Source organism: Phasianus colchicus, chromosome 2 (assembly GCF_987193195.1).
Source record: "Phasianus colchicus chromosome 2, bPhaCol1.hap1.1, whole genome shotgun sequence".
Taxonomy (NCBI): Eukaryota; Metazoa; Chordata; class Aves; order Galliformes; family Phasianidae; genus Phasianus; species Phasianus colchicus.
Genome location: NC_143437.1, coordinates 8,506,301 through 8,527,894, shown reverse-complemented (window position 1 = coordinate 8,527,894; position 21,594 = coordinate 8,506,301). Strand labels below are relative to the sequence as shown.

The following is a 21,594-nucleotide window of genomic DNA, read 5'->3' as shown; positions in this document are numbered from 1 at the left end:
GAAGAATGAGGAAGGCATAGCTTTGGGTGAGGACTGATGGATAACAGAACTAACATTTCTTCCTGGGAAACATGCGTGCACCGTCCTCACCAGAGGAAAAGAGCAATGCTGCTCGAATTCTGTTGTGTCCTCATAATGTTATGGTGAATTGCCACTTAAAAAGCAAGTGGCTAGACAAAGAATAACTAAATGAAGAACACTTCAGTAGAGCTGGGTCATGAGGATGTTTTTCCATCTTTGGAATAAAACAGAAAGCAATTTTATTCTGTCTGTGCAGACTTCCATCTTCTATTTCTGTCCTGTTATGAGGTAAAAACTGGCTTTTGACTTAAGCCTGGGCTGTTCCACGGAGCGATGTAAACAATACTGAGAGCACACTGGGTTTGCACAGACTTTTCCAATAGCATGAACTCTATTAAATGAGCCGTGTCCATTTTTAGAATACTCCCAGGCTTGGCAATTCCTGTGGGTTGAGCTCCATGTTGTCTGAAAAATGAAATTCTGAAATATCACCCTGATGGTGATGATGATGGTACATGATTAATGATCTGATTGACTTTGGTCTGTGACATTTTTCAGACGGTGTCTCAGTTCAGCTGAGTTTCTGAACCTCTTTCTGCATCTGGCTGTATGTCCCACCTATTTGTGGGTTCCGTTCATTTACCTTATCTTGCATTTCAGTGGTTTCACAACGTTCAGTGAGCTGGTTGGCACCGCAGCTTTGACAGGGATGAGGGAAAATCCCTTTTGCTTTCCTCAGTCAAATAAGTCAGGGACTGTTGCCTGCACTTGCTCCTCGAGGAACACAACTTGTTTGCAGGCTGCTTGCAGGTCTTCCTCGCGCTGACTTTTACCCCTATCTCAATATTGGCCTCCCTCCTCCTGCAGATAATTACTTTTCCTCTGTAGGGAGCAGTGTACATTAATACAAAATGCAAACCACACGAGCCTTCCTCCCAGATTCCCACAGCTCCTACATCCTTTTCCCTTGCTCCTCTCCATGGCTGCTCCTGGCCCTTTCCCTTGCAGTGCTGGCTCTGTGGCCATACATTCTTGTCACCGGTTCCCACAGTGGGTTTCTTGTAACCAGCAGTGCATCTGGCACTGCAGCAAAACAGTTATTTCAATAGTTGGAAATGTCGAAATGCAGCCTAGTATCTAAAGCTATGGATCCTCTTGTTAATGGTCTGGTGGGATAGTCTCCCAAGGGCAAAAACGCATACAATATGCAACATATTAATTAAGCTAGCAGAACATGTAAAAGGAGAATAAATACAGAGACTTCAGGGCTTCTGTTTACGATGAAACATGAGGGGTGAAGCTGGGTCCGGCTGCACAGGCAGATCCACCCACACGGGGCTGCAGTCTGCTCTGTACCCACCATGCCACTAACCCCCATCTGGAGGGTGACCGCTGCTCAGCAGGGATCTGGGCCTCTCTCATGGTGCTCCTGCTTTGTTAGTGGTGTCTCCAAACGAGTTCTCAGGGGCTTTGGGTTTGAACTTAAAAAGCCAAGCTGGGACTGCTTGAAGTTCAGAACACTGGCGTAGTCAGCACTTAAAAGAACTGTGCAAGGAAAAGCGATCTGAGTTGTTAGTTCGTTTGATCAGTTCCTGCCATTCTGAAAGACAAGGACTAGAAATGGGTGTTGGGTGGTGTTTGTATTTGTTCTGAACTCTGAACTAATCTGTACTACCTGCAGGTATTCAAAGACAATATTTTCCATCGTGATTTCACCAGAAGGTGAAACCCTGAAACTAAATTTTCTTAACCCTTCTAAAGCAGTGTCGGGTGCTCGTGTGGTTTTGCCATTGTTCACCCGTGTGTCTTGGGCTGAAAGCTTTTATCATAGATTAAATAACAAAAGCTTTCACTCAGGTGCTGAATGGGAGCATACTATTATCATAATATTAACTTCACCTTTATCTGAAGAACTCGCAGTGCTAAATCTGGAGAGAAAGCAGGATATAATTTCTGCTTTATCAGCTAGAGAAGGGAAAACTAAATTGCATTGTGCACACACTGAAATCTCGCACTTTCTGAATAAAGCACTTTCAGAAAATCTAAAGTCAATGGAAGCGCAACTTTGGGGAAAAAAAAAAGGTCCAACTTTAAATTTTCAAGGGATTGTAGTCTGGATTTAATAAATAGATAATTTTTAAATAAATTGTTAAATTCAGCAGAATGTATTGATTTAACAGCTTCGCATGTCCTTTTGTAAAACCTGGTTTTCAGTTTTAGATGTGTAATTAAGGCGTTTGAATGGCGAGGTTGCCTAAGGCCATTTCAGAGTTAACTAAAAAGCGTTCAGATGGAGATGTGAACAGTTCGTGTTTCTGTGGAGAGCTTCAGCAACAAGTGTGAGGACTTTATAGCTGACCGTGAACTTCATAGCAGTGCCGTGTGCTTTTACAGAAGTAGCTCCTTACTTATGAAATTATGTTCTCCCAGATGTATTATTCCTACGTGTATAATTTCAATATCAAATCTGTTTCAAATAATGTTTTACCTTAGATTTAGGAGCGATGACTTTTCTTTTTTTGCTCAAGTTTGGAAGAAAAAGAAAACCCTGATTCTGTGTTGCCGAATCTGAATCTGGAGTAACTGTCTGGAGGGTCCTGAGTGTATTTATTACGCTGGCTTAAGTCTGAGGCATGGAGAAGGTTTATCAAGGATTGCTTCTTCTTCTTGCCTCTGTTGTATATCCCCAATAAGATGTTAATTCAGTGTAACAAGAGATGTTTGTCTCATCATGACATTTGTGCATGCTGATTTGAATCACTGACAGGACTGACAAAGCACTTTCTGACTGAGTTGTGTACAGATGTGTACGTATGTTCTGGTATTTAAAATCACAGTAAAGTACATATTTTGCTCTTTCTGACGGAGCTGGCAGTGTGTCTATCTGATGGTGGAGTAGCAGTGTTTATAAAACAACTTTTCAGGGCTGACTGTCAAAGAAAATGAAAAATTGCTTTCCTGATTCTGTAAATTCTCTTCCCCAGAAGCAGTGAAACCATAAATCAGTGTTCCTGGCAGCTAATTGCTGAGCACTGACATGCTTCAGTCAAGTGGGGGCATCATTGGTCTTTCACAACAGGCAATATGGCCAGAATTGCTCTATTTTATAAAACATCACTCTATTTTAACCCTAATTTGGGGACTCTCTAGCTATAAGGTATGCAAGTTTGTGTATACATGCTTTTAATTGTATTCTTTTGGAAAAATTTTCCTCTCTGATTCAGACTTTGGATTTGTAAGAGGCAAATAATTCTGTTCAGTTACATCTCAGAAGTTTTGCAAGTGATGGTATTTTTGCAGTGAAACAAGGGCATGTTTCTTGAAAGCATCGGATGCAATTACTGAGGTCTCTGCTGAATTCTGTGGTGAATGCCAAACCCTTGAAATAAAATCGTTTTTATATTTTATTCCATTGTATTTCTTCTATTGTGTGAACAGGAATATTACTTAAAGTGTCAAAATACTTTTTTGGGGTAACTGTTAACCTATTAGCTGATGGTCCTTTTAAAAACCACCTCTGATACAATGCAATCAGAGCTTCCAATCCACACATCTGTGAGGTGAAGCTACATGGTGGTGGCTGGGAGTGGTGGCTGCAGCCCCAGGGCTGTAAATCCTTGGTTGGAGCCCCGCAGCATAGCAGGATGTGGCAGATTGGACCTGTGCCCCATCGCTCAGGATCCCATTGCGATCCATGTGTCGGTGTCCTTCGGAGCCGAGGGCAGCGGTGGGGGATAACAACTTGCAGTTTGTGTGTTTTGCAAGTTGCAGTCATTGTAAACTGGCAGCTGTGTGGGACATCACCTCACATCAAAGGAGACTGATCATCCGGTTAGGCCAATTAATGTTAATTCTCATCTTCCATTAAATTCTTTTCTCTTTTTTCTTCCTTTCTTTTTTTTCCAGCCGAGCCCAATACCAAGTCCCGTCCTGGGGAGGAAGCCAAATGCGAGTCAGTCCCTGCTCGTGTGGTGCAAAGAAGTTACAAAAAACTACAGGGGAGTGAAAATCACCAATTTTACAACATCGTGGAGAAACGGGCTCTCCTTCTGTGCAATACTGCATCACTTTAGACCAGATCTCATGTAAGTTGTGTGCTTTCTGCCTGCATAAGCTAACTCTCATAGAAATATACAACATCGAACTTTGCATAAAAAGCAAATCTCCGTTCATTTTAGGTGCAGATCTGTTTTGCCCTTTCCTTTTTTAAAGAGAAATCGTCCTTTCTAAGAAAGCAGGTTGAGGAATGCTCCAACTTGCCGACCTCTCTGCTCTCCCCTGTTGCCCAAACAACTGTTTCTCCCCCGACGTGATTTGTTTTTTCTTCTCCCTAATCTTACACAAAGAACTGACTTCAAGATGATTATGAAAATTGTGCTAGTGTTGAAATGAGATGAGAGAAATAAGCCTGTAGCTCTTTGTACTCTGACAAGGAGAGATTACCTCCTGGTAAATTTGGTTGTCAAGGCCAGCCTTCAGCCCCTGCCTTAACTTCTTTTTGAGATGGAAAGCTCCAGGCAATGAAACGTGTCATCGGGGCTTGTTTGTTTATTTATTTATTTATCCCTTTAATTTTCCACGCTATTAGTTTTGTTGATTGAATTGCTGTGAAATTGCTAGTTACTGTATGATATTATTGCATGTCAAATTTTTTAGATTCGGTTTGTTTTCAAAACTGCTGCTTTTATCAAATACTGTACATACCCACTGTGCCATTTTCCCCCTCAGTGACTACAAGTCCCTGAATCCTCAAGATATTAAAGAGAACAACAAAAAGGTAAGAACTGCCAGGAAGAAAAAAAAAACAGACGTAGCTTCAATTTTGGCTTCGCTGCAGGTTTTTATTAATTTTGGGAAAGTGAGGTTGTTTTGTAAGGTCAGAACTGCAGCTCACAGAAGGTATTCAGCCTCCTGTGGCTCAAATCGGATGCATTATTGACTCCAGTTTGCCATGGTCTTTAACATTCACCACAAGTGCAAAGCTGGCATTAGGCTTTAATATTTCTACGGCCTACGTTAACTGCAAAAGCAGATGGAAGGGCTGGGCAGCATTTTGTGAGCATTTCTCCTATTTTTTTTTTTCAAACGCACACATAATTAAAAACAAAACAAAAAAAAAGAAATGGAACTGTTCTCAGATTGTGCTATATGAGACTCCTATTTCTTTTAATAGGGCTCCATGTATCCGCCACTTGCAGTGTTGCTATTGTGGTGAATTTTACGTTTTTAAAGCTGGAATTTTACACCTCTCTTGAAACTGTACAGCTGAGAGAGGTGAGAGACGCAGAACCTGTGCTTTTCTGCAGCAGGGAAAGTTTAGGTTGAGAAGTGCTGGGACAACACTTGGCAAACAAACCCAGCTGTTTGCAGAGTGCTTGCAGCATTGTGCACCATATACCTCCATGGTGCAGAGATGGGAAATATTTATCTGGAAGAAGCGGCAACTTATTTGGGGAACCACCAGAAGGCCTTTATTTCCGCTCCTGATTTTAGATACGTTGCAAACTTTGGGATTTTCACATGCCTGAGTTTGGCCCTAAGGACATGTAGAAATGATAATTTTCATGTGAGTCACTGATAATGAAATGGTTCCTGAAGATTGTCTGATAATTGTTTTTAAGTGCCTTTCTTCTCCGCGCTGTGACTTTACTTCTGCCCTGCTTTAAACATGCTGGCTTATGCAGGGAGGAAGGTTTGATAGATTTTGAGTAAATTAATGAAGTTCGATACTATATAGAAAGTATAACTAAAGAATTTTAGATTGTAGATATGTGGAATTTCTGGAAGTGCTTTGCTGAAGTTCATTTGTATTTAGGGTAATTATGTTTTACTGTGTCTGAACACTTACCCATTAGCCAGAAAGTTTCATGTTAAAACAGTGGTTAAGTGTTACAGATAATGAAATATCCCCGAACTGCTCTTATCTAATGAGTGATTTGCCCGATGATATCCTCTCCATAATAATACAGGGTCTTGTGATGACCTGAGTGGATTACCCGGGACATCACAGCGTTGTCTGTGACCGTGTGGTTTTGTACTTCAAGTTTTGTTGGTTGTACAGGCTAATTAAGCTGGATTATAACAAAAGAAAAGAGTAGATTGTTAATTAAAAACGTTAGCAGTGCGATCAGTCATCTTTTCTTTATGAAACGGTGATGGCGAATGGGGAACTTTGTAGCCCGTCTCTCTAGCAGGATCTCGTTCAGTCCTGAAGGAGCTATGATTGTTGTTATTGTGCAGTTTTTCCTTTCATCACTCCGCAGCCCTCTGCCTGACAGCTACATTGAGTATCTCGGTTGCTTCCTGCAGATTTATTTCCTGGTCTCACACAGTTCTGCCCGATAACCCCACGTGCCCTCGGTGGGAGTGAACGCAGCACTGCCAACAATGGCTGCCTGTAAATTCCATGCAGATATGGAGCACGTGTGACAGCGATTCCTCCTCACCAATTAAAATAACATCTGTGGGTGAATAGGACAGTTTTCTTTGTCTGAAACATCTCCTTTTTTCCCCTCCCAGGAAAGGAGCTAAGAGGTGGCTGTGACTGTAAATTAAATGTTAATCTGTAAGAGTGTATCTTGCAAAAGTGTGTGACCTGGTTTGTTTTTTTCTTTCAAAAAAAAAAAGAAAGAGAGAGAGGAAATCTTGAGAAAGAACTTATATAGTGTAATTGCTGTGCATATTTACATGTTGATTCCAAAAAGCCCATCACTGGGCTTTCTTTATAATGCACACAAGTCATTTGCCAAAGTGGTGCTGCCAGCAATGCTGAATCAAAAAGGGCATTTACCTGTGACATCTGATCCGGGATGTCAGTGCGTTATGTAATTGGGAAGTGGCTGGGAACTGCTGGGTGCTGCCGCTGATGGATCGCGACTGACGGCTGTCAGTCCGTGTGCAGGAAATTAAAAAACTCTTCATCAAGAAGCACTAAAGAGGTTCAGTGTCCTGACTATACCAGTATGTATAACTACCTCAAAAAAAAAAAAAAAAACCAAACACATACTTTTGGTGCATTGTGCTCATTGCAATTTCTGATTTCAGGAAGAAAAGAGAAACCAGTGCTACCTCTGAGAAAATTAAAGTCATTGCTATACAGTGAGTGGTAGGTTTTCGGCTGGTTGTGGTGCTACTTAAATCTCTCATGCACCTAACTATACCCAGATAACCTTCCCAATTACATTATCCAACTTTTTAATTTTATTTTATTTGACTGTTTCCATTTGAACCTTAGTAAATCACAGTGAATAGTTCATCACACTTATGGCACGCTGATAGTGTGGTCCCTTCTCATGGGCAGGAATGTTTCACATCACTCATAACGTGTTGTGCACTTGGAAAATGCAAGCTGCTGAACAAGGCTGAGACTTAATGGGGCTGAAAGGATGGGACATGAAGTATGGTCCTAATAATGAACTCCTGCTTTTAATTACTTCATCTTGAAGTAGATTTATCAATAGTACTTCATCATGAAGAACATTCCTTCATTTGAATGATTGCTGTTTGGAAATGTTGATATATATTCTGAATATTCAATTGGCACATCCAGTTTCAGGATGCCTTTGATGGTGTTTTTTGCAGTTTTTGGCTATTTCCCATGTGATTTCTCAATGCATTTGTACTTGAGTGATCACCTTCACAAAATGTACCATTTCACAAGGAAAGAATCATTTTAGAACATACATTTAAACAGAAGGAGGTAGAGTTACAGGGTTAGTGCTGAGTTAAAAGTGGCATTGTCTCCTCACCTTTAAGCTGGCAGCCATATTTTATAACAGGTGCTCATGATCACATCCACAGTTTGATTCCACAAAATGGTAAGCACACATTTAATGGTGTATGTGGGAGTTGCTAGTTGGCCTCAGTAGGATCAGGCAGGAACGTGGCTAAACACGCGTGTAAACATCTGCAAAATCAGGGCTTAGGTATGCCTCTGTTTAACGAAGTGTAATTTGACTTGGAAAATGCTTTCTCATGCTCTGTTGATGCCACATTACAAACCAGTTACCAACCAGTTAGAAACACTGGGCATTTGTCAACACACTGGAAAGTCAAGAAGCTCCCAGGTTCCTAACAGAGGAGGAGAAGCCATCACACCCAGCCATGGACACGTGCAGTCTGATTGCTATTTATAGCACTAGTGGCTGTAAAGCATTTGCATGCCCATCTAGATATCTAGTGCTCTTCAAAAGCAGCTGAACAAGAACGTGCATTGTCCAGACTGGCAACGAGAGGGATGGGAAAGAGGCGCCTGGCATTGTGGAGTTTGTGTTAACCCCAAGTGTCCCAGAAGAACCGAGCTGCCTGTAGGTGTGATTTGCAGCTCTGCCAGTGGGAGCGGTCCTTTCCAGTTACATCTTCACCATTTCAAGCAGGAGCTTTTTCTAGCAGCTCTGAAGCACTGTCCCCTCCTACACTTTGCAGACCCTGGGAAATATGCCTGGGATTTGGTTTTATTAGTACATAAATAACAAAGTTATAACAAGTATAAGAGAGCTGGGTCAAGTTACCTCTATGGGCTTTCGATGCTGTGGACTGGTAACCCAAGCCTAGGTCCTTTTCTTTCTTAAATGCCAACTCCCACTGTCCTCAGTGAGGGGCAGCAGGTTATTCATGGCACTCCATCAGCTCTGACCCACTTAGTGAGTCAAGCAGCAAACCCTGATGCTGCATCCATTCTGCAGGCCAGCATGGATGTCTTGCTCCACTTCCCAAGGCAGCCTGCTACGGGTGAGTGTCCACCCATCCTTCCTGTGCCCTTAGGCTGCCCACCTACAGACCCATCCTTTTCCTGTTCTTCTGCTCTGTCTGGAGCTTCCTATCAGCAAATACAATGTCTGTGTTTTGTGCTGCTGCTCCTCCTATATCTAAGCATAGCTCCTCTCTTACAAATGGCATGGCTGTCTCTCATAGTCAGCCTTCCCATAAAGCGATTCCTCACCAAAGATCAGCAGAGAACATTGGCTGCCATGAAAGGGAGCGCTCTGAAAACCAAGACAATATGAAATTGCAGTTAATTTCCCTCCTCTTTCTTTTTTCCAGCCTTCCAAAACTAGGTAAATAAAGGACATTGTATATAACCAGAGCAGAGCTGAAGTCAGTGGCATGCATTACTGTTTCCTTGCAAAAGCACGGGTTCCCTTCTGTGTCTTAAATTTAGGACCTTTTTTGTTAGAAAGACTGCCGGGTAGGAGGAGCTGGGCTTTGCTAACAGGAAGCCTTCTGCAGCCTGTAGATGCAGCAGTGCGTTCAGGGTTAATCCAGGATAGTAATAATTAATTGTAAATTGAGAAACAGCTTTAACTCTTCAAAACTAGAAAAACCTGATGCACCAAGCCCACTCAGAACAGAAAGAACACGATGTGGCCTCACAAACCAGAAGGCTTTCACTCTTCAGCTTCTACAAAGGAAAGTAAAGCATGAATGAAATACACTCGTTTTTATAAATTTATGCCAAATTTACAACAGAAGTTTTAAAATGCATTTGTTTGCTGGATGATTGTGATTTATGTCCTGTATCACTCAATCTGTGACGGTGTTCTTTTGAGCTATCTGTACATACATTGTTTTTCATCAACACAAATCGCAGCAATTACACGACCAATAGCAGAGAGAAGGTTGATCACCAGTGATAAAACCCAAGATGGATTAGTGTCATGTTTCTTCTATCTTTGCTCCTTATCTTAAAAAGCCATCCTTTGTTGCTTTTTTTCTGTTTCAACTCTCACACTTTTTTCCATTTACTTGTTTTCTGCTGCTGGAGTGAGAACCAGGGAAGGTGCCATGGGAGACTTTCCTAACTCAAATACAAGGAGTTTTACACTGCAGTTTCACGAATGTCTTTTTAGTAACAGAAGTGGCATTAGTTTGAGTAACAAGATTTATTGTGGTATAGGAGCATGCTAGGAGTATTCAGAACAATGCTGATGGATGTCTTTGCGAGTCGTATCCCCTTGATCTGCATTACCATGAAGATACCCCAGGAGATATCTAGAATCCGTCAAGAAAGGTCGATGAGTTCAGTTGGGGCCGTGCAATGAAAAATAGTAAATACCAGCCCACTGCAATGAAACCAACAGAATAAGTGGTAATAGGGGCGAGTCCATACTGTTCCTGTAACACTGTGGCATGTTTGTTTGCTTGAAATGTTATGACAGGTAAGAAAGTGCTGTATTATAATCTCTGCTTTGCCTCTTTTTAAAGGCATACGACGGGTTTGCCAGCTTAGGAATATCACGACTGCTGGAGCCTTCTGACATGGTTCTGTTGGCAATCCCCGACAAGCTGACCGTTATGACCTATCTCTATCAAATACGGGCGCATTTCTGCGGCCAGGAATTGAACGTGGTTCAAATAGAGGAGAACAGCAGTAAAAGCACGTATAAAGTGGGTAACTACGAAACAGACACAAACAGCTCCGTGGACCAGGAGAAGTTCTACGCGGAGCTGAGCGACCTGAAGCGGCAGCCAGAGCTGCAGGCGCCGGACGGCGGCCTGGCGGACTTTGCCTCTCAGGATGACTCTGTGTTTGTGAACGACAGCGGGGTCGGGGAATCCGAAAGCGAGCATCAGACTCCTGATGACCACTTAAGCCCAAGCACAGCTTCCCCTTCCTCTCGCAGGACTCGAAGTGACACGGACCCGCAAAAGTCCCAGCAGAGCTCTGGAAGGACTTCTGCCTCTGAAGAAGTTGGGAAGTGCAGCAGTACGGATACGGCACAAGCACAGCCCGTGGTGGGAAGGAAGAAATTGCTGAAAGCTGACACTTTAGACTTAAGTGACTTGGCACATGTCAGTGATCAAAAAGAGGATGCATCTCCCACAATTGCTTGTGAAGATAACGACAAAAAAAGACACCAGAGTTCAGACAACACCGTTGGCTTCTCAGAGCAGGAAAAGCTGGGACATATGGGATCCCCAGAGAGCACGAGAGAAGATCCTGGATCACGTGGCATGAAGCCGAGTTTATCTCCTACTTCTAACCTTGGATACTTTTATAATAAGGATGTAGAACTTGCAAAGAAAACGTGTGCTTCTCCGAGGCAAGCCGAATCTGATTCTGACAGCGATGCCAGAATGACTTCAAATCATGCAGATCCAGCTGCAAAGGCAGCCCAGGTAAGAGGCTGCAACTTTCTGTGTGCCTGTGAGTCAGCACGGGGATTCTGTTTGAGTCTTTCCTCCGTGGTAAGGTGGGTAGCACACACTGCCATTGTTGGGCAGTAGGTGTTTTGACAAGTACTTGATGCTGAAAAAGCCATTCAGTGAAAAATGAATTTATAGGACTTGTCCTGTCCCCTCAGAGTGGCAACATCTTTCTTTGAAATATTGCATGCTATAGCATAAACTCCAAAAAAAAAAAAAAAGAGAGACTTATCCGTTCATTGAGCCATATTCAAAAAATGTCAGTTTTTAATGACTTGAAATATCCAAACATATTTCCAAATCTTATCTGAGAAACCACACAGCCTTGTGAACATAGCCTGTGATGGTGAGGTAGAAACTCCAGAATATTAAATTATGCTGTTCACTGAATGGCCTCAGGCATGTTTCTTAACCACAATATCATTTTCCTTTCTATAAAGATAAAAAATGTATGCCCACCTACCTTGCAGATTTATTGTGAGGATGAAAGTTGAATATTATACAGATGCTAAGTATTATCAGTAAATAGTATCAATCACAAAAATATGTAAAAAATTTTATCAGCCCTGTTTACAAAAATCCCAATTTTACCCCATGAAGAACTTTCTTTAGTTTCAGCTTGGTTTGGCTTTGTGCCATTAGCTATGATAAGAGAAGAATACAGCCGGTCTCTTGGCACTGTAGATTGCTTCAAACATTTTTACGTTTTTTCCCAAGTAAGCACCATGAGGATTCGTTTTATTGCAAGAGAAGCCGCCCACAGATGGGTGATAATGGCCAAATATTACTTGCAGAGCCAGCTAATTTCTTTCTTTTAATCAGTGGAGCCTCGTGACATCTGCTTTCTTCAACCTTGAGTACCAAATGGGAACTGAATGATGTGACCCCACATGGAACACAGAGTTGTGCAGCAGGGAGGGATGGGATCTGTTACGAGATTTCCACGTGCAAAGTTGTAGGACAAGATGGCTTTAGAGACTTTTCCCTGTTACTAGTCCTCTGTGTATCTGTACATCGTAATGTAATCTCAGATGCCTCAGTCTTAAACCTGAATGCTTGCTTGTTGTTGCTTAGTCTCGACTGTTTCAATTTCCATATGGTGGAAGAGGAGCACAACCTGCAATGTCTCTTCCAACTCCAGCCCAAGTAAAGAGATACATTTCCCAGAATCTTTGCTGTAGAGCTTGACTAAGAAGTCAGCACTTGGGAGATTGGATGCATGGGAGCTCACTTTGCCCATGCAGAATACTCCTTCCATTGCTTCTGCGCTGCAGGGTCATCAGTCACATGCATGAAGAAGGGGCTTTCATTAAATATGAAGTAGGAACAGATATTTTTTCAGGTTGTTTTCTCTTGTACCCAGCCTCTTTGTGTTCAGTTTAAGTTAGAAATGAATGACACCCATATAAGTAGCCAACGAAGCATTATATTTGCATACATATTAAAGTAAATAAGTAAACACATAGCACATTTAACATGGTTACCTTCCATGAAACCAATTATTTTTTTTCCACAGTTGCAGTTTAAAGGTGTTAAATGGTGATAGAAATTAAGTTTTAAGGGGAAGGGAGAGAAATCTATTTACATTATAAAGGCCTGTGAGTTTTGTTTTAATTTCACATTTTGATTATCGTTACTTTTCATTTCTGTAGAGTGCTCTGTCACCTCATGAAGCTGTAATCCATGTGACTCCTGATCTTTATTATATAGGAAGGCTCCTGGCTACTAACTACTGTGTAAATGTTAAGTACCCTGAGGCTACCCTGCTGTTAATTATATTTCTTTATTTTTAAGCAACGAATGTTGTCAAGACAGGAAGAACTTAAAGAACGAGCGAGAGTTCTGCTTGAGCAAGCAAGAAGAGATGCAGCTTTAAAGGCAGGGAATAAGCAGCTAACCAATACGATCGTCCCAGCCCGCAATAAGCAGCTGAATGATGTAAGAAACGTTGGCCAGTGTGGCAGTTTACACAGTTAAAATTTCCCGTGCGCGTTGATGTTTTTGTGGGAAACACGTTTGCAGAACCTTTCTTTTCCGCACCGTGTCCCGGTGCTCTGCTTAGCCCTGTGCCCTCCGTGCACCTTAAAAGCCTGTTTATCCTGCTGCTGCAGCCGGCAGGCTGATGCCTTACACTGCACTGGAGGCAGAGGTCTGGGAGCACCTTCTTTGATTGGCACTGCAGCTTCGAATAGAGCGAAAAACAAAAGTTACTTGTTAAATGATAGTGGAGTAATTTATGCTATTTTTGATTGCTTCTCTTTTTTCACTTAATGTAAATGCGTTTCCCGAGCCTGTGATGTCAACTGCTTGCTGCTTCATAAGTGTTACCGCAGTGAATGAGCTGCTTGTGACAGTCTTGTAAAAGAGTTGATGGGACAATTCCTTTTTATCACGAAAGTTGATTATGCTGGTGAGGTGGGAAAGTGGAGCTGGGGAATGAGCTCCAGTGTGGAGGCAGCTATGGTTGCATCTCCGTTGGCCTCCGTGGTGACCTGGAAGGATGCGTACTCTCTGGAGATGAAAGCCAATTAATCTTTATGCAAACCTTCGCAATGTGGGTTTTGTGATTCTAGCTATTGTGTATTAGAGACTGTACTGGCAACTAAGAATGCAAATGTAACTGAAAAATAATGATACAGAGAAAGGCTGGAGTTTTTACTGCTTTGCATCTTTGAGAGGCTAGTCCTGAGGGACAGATTCAGCTTTTCATATAAATGGGATCTCGCAATCAGAAAATGAAGACAATGATTTTACACGTCTTATTTCACTCTCAGCTATCTTGGGTCCATGCTGGACATTTTTTTTCCCATCAATAATTCCCCTGCAAACTGCAAATATTTCTCTTCTCTTTTTTTTTTCTTAAAAATATATTCACGTATGCATACATATCTTACTTGTCTAATGATAGTATAATGGTTTGTAAAAATTGTCACAATTGTTTTGTGTTTGACTGTTTTCCTAAATAAGTCTAGCTTAGTATAAATCTCGTACTGGATTTATTGCCTTTTTTTTATTTAAACAGTTTTTCATATACCAAACATAGAGGAGGGATGCTATCGGCCAACAACTCAAGCAGAATTAACTGTAGTAAAAGCTGCCCAACGTTTTCTTCTTACTTTCAAAGTTTTTATAACTTGGCTAGTATTTAATTGTTTGAGCTGAAATTTTCCATGACAGCTCTCTGCCTCAGGGTAAATTTTTGGGTTTTTTTTTTTTTTTAAGTTTAAAAAAAAAAAAAAAGAAGCTACCTATTCAACCGCTGCTCTGAATTAGGTTGGGTGGAGCATTGCTTTATCCATCTTAAAAATGTCTTATGGGAAAAAGGTTCCATTCCCTTGAAAAGTCTGTTCAGAACAATTGAAGTTGGGTTAATAGCACGAGATCATTAGAGAGCCTTGAAATTCAGGGAAGTTCGTGTCAGTTGAAATTATCTGTATGGACACAGCACAGCCTGAATGCCTTTTACTGTTGCTCTCCTTGTGACCAGGGTCTATTCTGATGCAGATCATAGTATTGGAAAGCAAAACTTTCTCTCTTAGGCTCAAAGTCCTCCTGCTGATGAAATCCAAATGGGAAGATATGGAGCTACTGCACTGGCATGCAGAGGAGAGATGCCCCAGGTAGATGGCAAGGAGGTAGATGGCAATGTGAACACAGAAATGAAGACTGTGTCTAGGCTGTGAAAGCCAGCTGAATGATGAGAGACAGGGACAAACCTTTCAGGACGAATCAGCCTTGTGCAGTTCAGGCATCTGGATTAGCCATGGGACCTTACTTCATTTGTTAAAGAAACTGTAAAAGAAATTAGATGGAAGCCTGTCGAGGAAAGAATGACTGTCTCTTCAGGCTGCCCTGTGGAGTCAGAATCTCTTGCTGACTTTGTGCTAGGGATGTACTTCAAACTCAACATATTCAAGTTGGCAGAGTCCTCAATTTCTGGTTTCCAAACCAAGATTATCAAAGACTGACTTCTGAAAGTTTTGAATGCAGCTAGCTGTAGCCAAGCCAAGGAGAACCAGTATGAAGTGTGCAGATAAAGACCATATGGAGTAAGAACCAGCGTGCAAGGATTTACAGCTAGTGTAAATTCCATGTATTCTGATTTTTGGCTTCTTGACTTAGAAAGCTCAGTGTTCTCTTAATGCATTCCGCTGGGAAAGATGCATTTGAAAGGGATTGTAATAAATGAATATTGGTATAATATTAATATCTGATATATTGTTTAAATGTGACATGTTATATGTGTCCATACAGGTATATGTTCTAGATGAGGGTGCATGTATGCATTAACATGTATAGATCATAAGATACTTTTTTTTTTTTTCTTGAACCTATTTGATGTTATTTACTACGGGCCATTGCTTATGTGCTTCTTGGAAAATAGTAGAGACTATTCAGTATTTTGGAGTCATTGAGGTTAATGATAAGAATCTTTACTCAAGCATCTCTTTCTCGGTGCACTTCAGCAGAGTTGTGAGTGTCAGTGTGCAGGCTGTGTGCAGTAATATGCAGCGTGTTAGCCACGTGGCACTGCTGGTGGTGAGAACAGACGTTTTGTTGCAGGAGTTGGTTTAGACTAATTTAGGGGATAATTTTGAGAGGGTTTCAAGAGAAAATGGATTCAAACAGGAAAACCTAATTTAAAATGAAAAAAACTTCAGATTCCAGGGACAGTACTTTCAAACATTGCTCTTCAAGTCTGCAGTTGCATCTTTTTTGGTATCTTCATTTGAAGAGCTTTAGGCAGCCTGGCCTATGGAAATCAGACGCCCCAGCTAAGCTGCAGTCACTAGTTACTTCTGAACATCTTGTCTCGTGGGCTTTGCTGTACTGCTTTACATTTGCAATGCGAGAACTATGAATTGCTGTTTTCTAAGTAAACAAATGAGAACAATATACATAGCATGGGGTTGTGTTCCTGCTTGAGGTGAACCAGAGGGACAAAATTTTCAAGTCATAAATATAGCCTTCCTGGTATGCACCTACCTGACGTGTGGTAGAAGTCTTGGTCTTCTCATGTTTGTGCTCCAGGGTTAGGCCCATATGTGTTTCTAATGGGCTTTACTTTTTTTTTCCTTTTAGCTCAGACATCAGTGACATTTTTGGAGCAGAAGTTTAAGGTGTTGAATTTGCTCATACACCTGTCAACTCACTCTCATTTTCCTCAGAATCACATACTGTCCCGCTCTGCTCTGCGCTGTTGTGGCCTCACCTCAAGCACTGTATGCAGTTTTTAGCATCACGAAACAGGAGAAGAGAAAGACTGTCCCTTCAGGCTGCCCTGTAGAGTCAGAATCTCTTGCTGACTTTGCAATGTTTGGGATGTACCTCAAACTTAACATGTTCAAGTTGGCAGAGTTCTCAATTTCTGTTTCCAAATCAAGATTATCAGGGATTGAATTCTGGATGTTGTGAATGCCTATGGCTCTCAACCATGGGGTTTGGGTTTGGGTGGTGCTGTGTGGAGCCTGGGGCTGGAGTCGGTGATCCTTGTAGGTTCCTGAGATTATATAATTCTTTGATTTCTCATTGTATCCCAAGCTGTATTCTCTTCCCCTTCTTTCCGCGCTCTCTCTCACTATTTCAGTTGTCTCTCCTGTCCATTTCAACTGCCTTTCCTCTGCTTTTTACCTTTTCTTTCTTAATTCCTGCTTTCCTTAATCTTCCTTAGACATATTCCCTCAGTGCCTTCTGCCCCGTAATCTCCCATCCTATCTTTAGTCCACTTGATTTAGTCCCTTTGTTCTCAGTTGTCTTTCTCTATTTGTAGCATATTAGCCCCTTTTCTCCCATTTTTTTCACTCCTTGCAGCATGGGAGAAGTTTTTCCACTGTTAGATCTGCTCCCTTAGTGCTTCTCAGGAACTCCTGAATCTGCAAAATGTATGTGATCCAGCCTGTGTAGAGGCCGCCTGCCTGTAAACTGGTAGACAGATATTTGAAGTCGAAGAAAAGACTACATTGGTCAGAAATTGCTTGAAAGCATGTTAATGTGTTGGGAGGATCATAGGTATGTCCTTAAAATTGATGCAGCCTTTCGGAGACTGGAAGAGTTAACTGAAGAGCTGTCTGAACAGACGTACAGACTTACTGATCCCCTTATGGATTCCATTTCTCTGGTAGAACTACAAACAGCTCAGCCTCTCTTCTAGATTTCTTGATGTAGATGTGCGTGCAGTGACTCTTTTAGAGATGCTTTTGTCATTTCCATTCTGGTATAGCAGCTGTAGTCACTTAGCTTTTAACCAGGAGAGCATTTTTATTAGCTTATTCACTTCTATGTAACTCCTCTCTTCTCATGATGACCTACAGACTGCTGGAATGGACAAAACTAATCCCACCAGATGCTCTAAAGCACAAACTTGTGGTGATGGTTGCTAATAGCAAAGGCTTGCTTGGGATGAGATTCTGGAAAGGTGAGGAGGCTGGAGCTGGTCTGTGCTACCTACCTGGTGAATTGGCAGCCAGAGGGGACCAAGACAAATGGGATGTACTAAGGAGGTGTAGGGCTTAAAGGTTTTTGCAGCAGGGAGTCCTCACTTCCAGAATGTGGAGTGGAATCCATGGAGGCTGAATCTCAGCACAGCTGCACTGTCAGCAAATATCTGTGAAGGCCAGTGGCAAAATGTTTGTGTTATGCTCCTTTAATGACTGGTCCACGTAAAGAATGGAAATGTACTGCAGCTGTCGTTTACTCTGTAAACTCAAATGGCTATGACTGTGGAGTCAGTATGATTACAGAGAATGGAATTAGGAGTTAAGAAATTCACAGGCAACTTTAATTAACCTTCTTTGTATATATGCATTATGATGCAGTCTTTAATTATATGATCGCATACTGTTTTCCCCAAAGCATTCGTGTCTCATTTAGCTCAGAGGATTGAGGTGATGGAGCAGGCAGTTAGTCCAGAGGACCTCTGTCCCTTTGGTAGGAAGATGTACAGCAAGCGAAGTGGGGATTGCAAGGAGCAAGAGGATGAGGTCACGGCTTGAAAGAGTTAAATGTAAGATTGCCTTTGCCTCAGAGTTCCTGATCAGTACTGCTGAGTGTTCTGAACCACACTTCCTCCAAGCAGTCATTAATTGTTCATCCTTCCTTTTTGGATGGCCATTTGAGGTGAAGGTTTAATTTGCAGACGTATTGAGCTTCCACGTCTGTCAGGGAAATCAATTGGAGCTGTGCTTTAGACTTACAAAGGGCTGCATAAAGCTTAGTATGCTGAGAAAAGCAGGTAATAGACTTCCTGGAGTATGCACTCAGTGTTAGATCCTGTTAGCTGTGTCTCTCTGACTGAGTTCCCAGCCAAAGAAGAGGGTAATAACACCACCACAGGGTGCTGGGAGAGGAGAATGCCATTAATATTTTTAAGGCACTTAAATACCGTAATGATGAGCACTGTAGAAAAGCCCTTCAAGAAATTAATAGTTCTGTCTATTCAGCAAGATTTAAATATTGTATAGTAAAGAATGGTGTGACTTATTGATGGGTCTTTGTATGGAACAGTGAAAGTAAACCAATATTGGACACTGTTGGGTAGGGCTCAGCTCTAGGCTGAAGATAAGTGAGACTGGAGACAGCAAAGGGTCGTGCCACAGCAAGGCTGTGTCCTCAAAGGGGTGAAAATTAAGATTATGCCAATCAGTCTTCCTTCTGACATCTCTGAAATGATGTGTGGAAGCCTTTTAACTGATACTTGCAAGGCAGATGGCTTTAGCAGGGGATGTTATATAGCATGGCATTCATGTGAGATGGAGCTCGTCTGGGAGAGGTTGTGGCTGTCTTGCAGACACTGACTAGCAATCACTCCTGAAGTTATTGTGATTTTGCACAAGCCATGGATTTCTTCTTAGTGAATTTAGGTGTAGGACTGGGCCCTTCATGTGGTCTTGGCAAAGATTTTGAGTATTTAGAATCTAGTATTTGTTCTGGGACGTAGGAATGATACCCACAGGGAGTTCCTCTATCTTTTGCCTCCCATGAAAATAGTAATTCTTTCTTTACAATGGCATTGTTAGAGACTCTATTTGTAAAATGAGTATTTAAAACCATATGAATGGTAATTACAAGAGTTCTTGTCAGAGAGCAGTCCTGACACTGCTGTTGTGCTCATATGCAACTATTGCTAGCCTGCTTTCTGCCGAGAAAGATGTGGTTCTACTTACCTCTACTACTATTATTTCATACTTATTCAATCTGAATGACAGTTATAGTTGCCTACATATATTAAAAAAAAAAAAAAAAAGATTTGAAAGAGCAGTGAGTTCTGCATTCAGCTTTTGTGGTAGAATATGGAGATGTGAAGCTGTTACCTCCAACCATGCAGACACTGCCTGTGTACAGAGGGCAGCAGGAAGGGGTTCTGCCATGAGATTGTTTCTTTCTGCTCAGAGTATTGCTTTTTGTTACTCACCTCCTCAAAGGACTTGTTGTGGCTGTATCTAATTCGTGTTTAATAAGCTCTTTCTACTTCAGGTGTCAATCTGTTTTGCCCATTACTTTTCATTTTCATAAATATTTGAGTGCAAAATGATAGCACTTTTTGCATTCACAGTGGCTGGGTGGAAATGGAAGTCTTTTTAGAAGAGCTCCAGAAACTGACAAAACCTGAAATGAGATGGCTTTGTATATTCTTTAATTGTGTTGCATACATTTGCACAGATACAGGATATTCTAGCTGCAATAAAATAAAAGTAAAGGATTCTTTTCCTGAGTAAGTGCTCAGAAAAAAAAATATTTATTAAGCAGTTTGATTTATTGATCATGTCCTGCAAAAACCTTCAATACTCTGAGCAAATAAACTGCTAACTGTCCTTCTTTACTATGTGACCACGAGGTAAATTGTAGTCAGTATTAGCAGAAATGGCACAGAATGCAAGTTCAGAGCACGCAGTGAAAAAGGATGTTTTAATGTTAAAGATGCCTTAAAAACAAGTTAGCACTGCAATTATTCTTTCCTCCAAATATTTTAATGGGTTCTTGAAAATGAGTACCCAATACATTATTCAGTAATTTGTATTTATACCTGAAATCAAATTCCCTGCTTCTGTTGCATTAGGAAAACCATCTAGATCATCAGTGGAATTGTTTGCAGTCTCTCCAGCTAGAAAATAAATGGCTGTAATTGAGGTGATAGTATTAATTCTGTAAAAGAACACGACCCAACTTATTCCTGTTTTGGTTTTGAAGGAGAGAGGGAGAAGTTGGTCTTTATTAATTAAACATCTAACCTAAATGTATTGAGGTGTAGGGCCTTGCAGATGGCAACCTTGGTCCTTTAATAATAATTGGAAAATATCGATTGAAAGAAGACTAGCCTGTCATGCTGATAATTGTGACCAGATTTAGATACGATCACTAGATCTTCCTGAGATTGCAAAGAAGCAGTTACCATCTAATTGGTAAAAAGATTGAACATTATTTTGGTAATCCCAAAGCTTTGGTAACTTATTCCCCGTTGTTCATTTGTATGTCTGGTACGTATACCACTATAAAGTGGTTAAATATGGTTTAGGCTGATAAGACTATGTTATATAGTATTTACATTTCATGAGCATCCCAAGTTTTATAGCTGTTTTAACAATATACTTCTCTTTAAATGCAGGTTAGATCTGCTGGCTGAACACTTCAAAACCACAACTGAACTGATAGTTATTCTGTATAATGGCACGCTAAGGCTGAGATAGCCTGATGGCAAGAACAATCCGAGGGGTTTTAGTTACCGCTGCTCGTGACGTGAAAACTGAAAATACTCTGTAACTTTCCAGGAGGTTTCTGTGTCTTTTGACTTTGTAGTTGGTCTGTTTAAGCTCTTCCTGACTATGAAGCTGTAATATTTCAAGAAATAGTACTGAGGACACCCCCCTGACGTAGCTGGGAAAATAAATCAATTAGTGCAAGTAAAAGCAGTTCTAAGAGGAATTAGTATGCATTGTCGTTTTTATAGCGGGAGGGATTTCATGAATGGAGTGTAACCTCTGATAATGCGAGGCAGATGTTACGCAGTTGGAGTTTTAGTTATAAATGCTTGAGATTGTCAGCTGGATTTTATTGGTGTTATTTCCATAACTGGCATCTGTTTACGCCAGTTAAGCACCAAATATAAGCGCGCAGTTGTTGATTCCGTGTGTGTAATTTCAAGGTGCTGTGTGCTCTGCAGCCATAGCGCTAACTTGCACGCTCACACAAAATCTCCCAGCTGAGCTTTCAGATATCTGAACAGCACGAGTTCAAAACCTCGAAGCATTTTCTCTCCTTTTATAACTACCAGCCCCCCAAAAAGGAGGTCTCGGAGTTTCAGAGGCCCTCCGTTGTGTGTGAGGTGAGCCCCAGCTTCCTCCGCATCTCGAATGCTCTTTTCATACTGCCGCTAATAACCGCGGCCGCTTTCTGCGTGGATGTTCAGCGCACGCTGTTGTGAATCCCAGGATG

General features: G+C 41.4%; 1 protein-coding gene across 11 annotated transcripts in view; it reads left to right on the top strand.

Moving 5' to 3' along the window:
* EHBP1 (EH domain binding protein 1) overlaps positions 1 to 21,594 on the top strand; it is a 196,877-nt gene that overhangs the window by 121,426 nt on the left and 53,857 nt on the right. For all 11 annotated transcript variants that reach the window (XM_031599124.2, XM_031599181.2, XM_031599150.2 and 8 more), the window contains 4 exons: positions 3,928 to 4,106; positions 4,750 to 4,798; positions 10,225 to 11,139; positions 12,961 to 13,104. In XM_031599124.2, the coding sequence (XP_031454984.2) occupies positions 3,928 to 4,106; positions 4,750 to 4,798; positions 10,225 to 11,139; positions 12,961 to 13,104 (1,287 nt within the window). The remainder of the gene's footprint in view (positions 1 to 3,927; positions 4,107 to 4,749; positions 4,799 to 10,224; positions 11,140 to 12,960; positions 13,105 to 21,594) is intronic.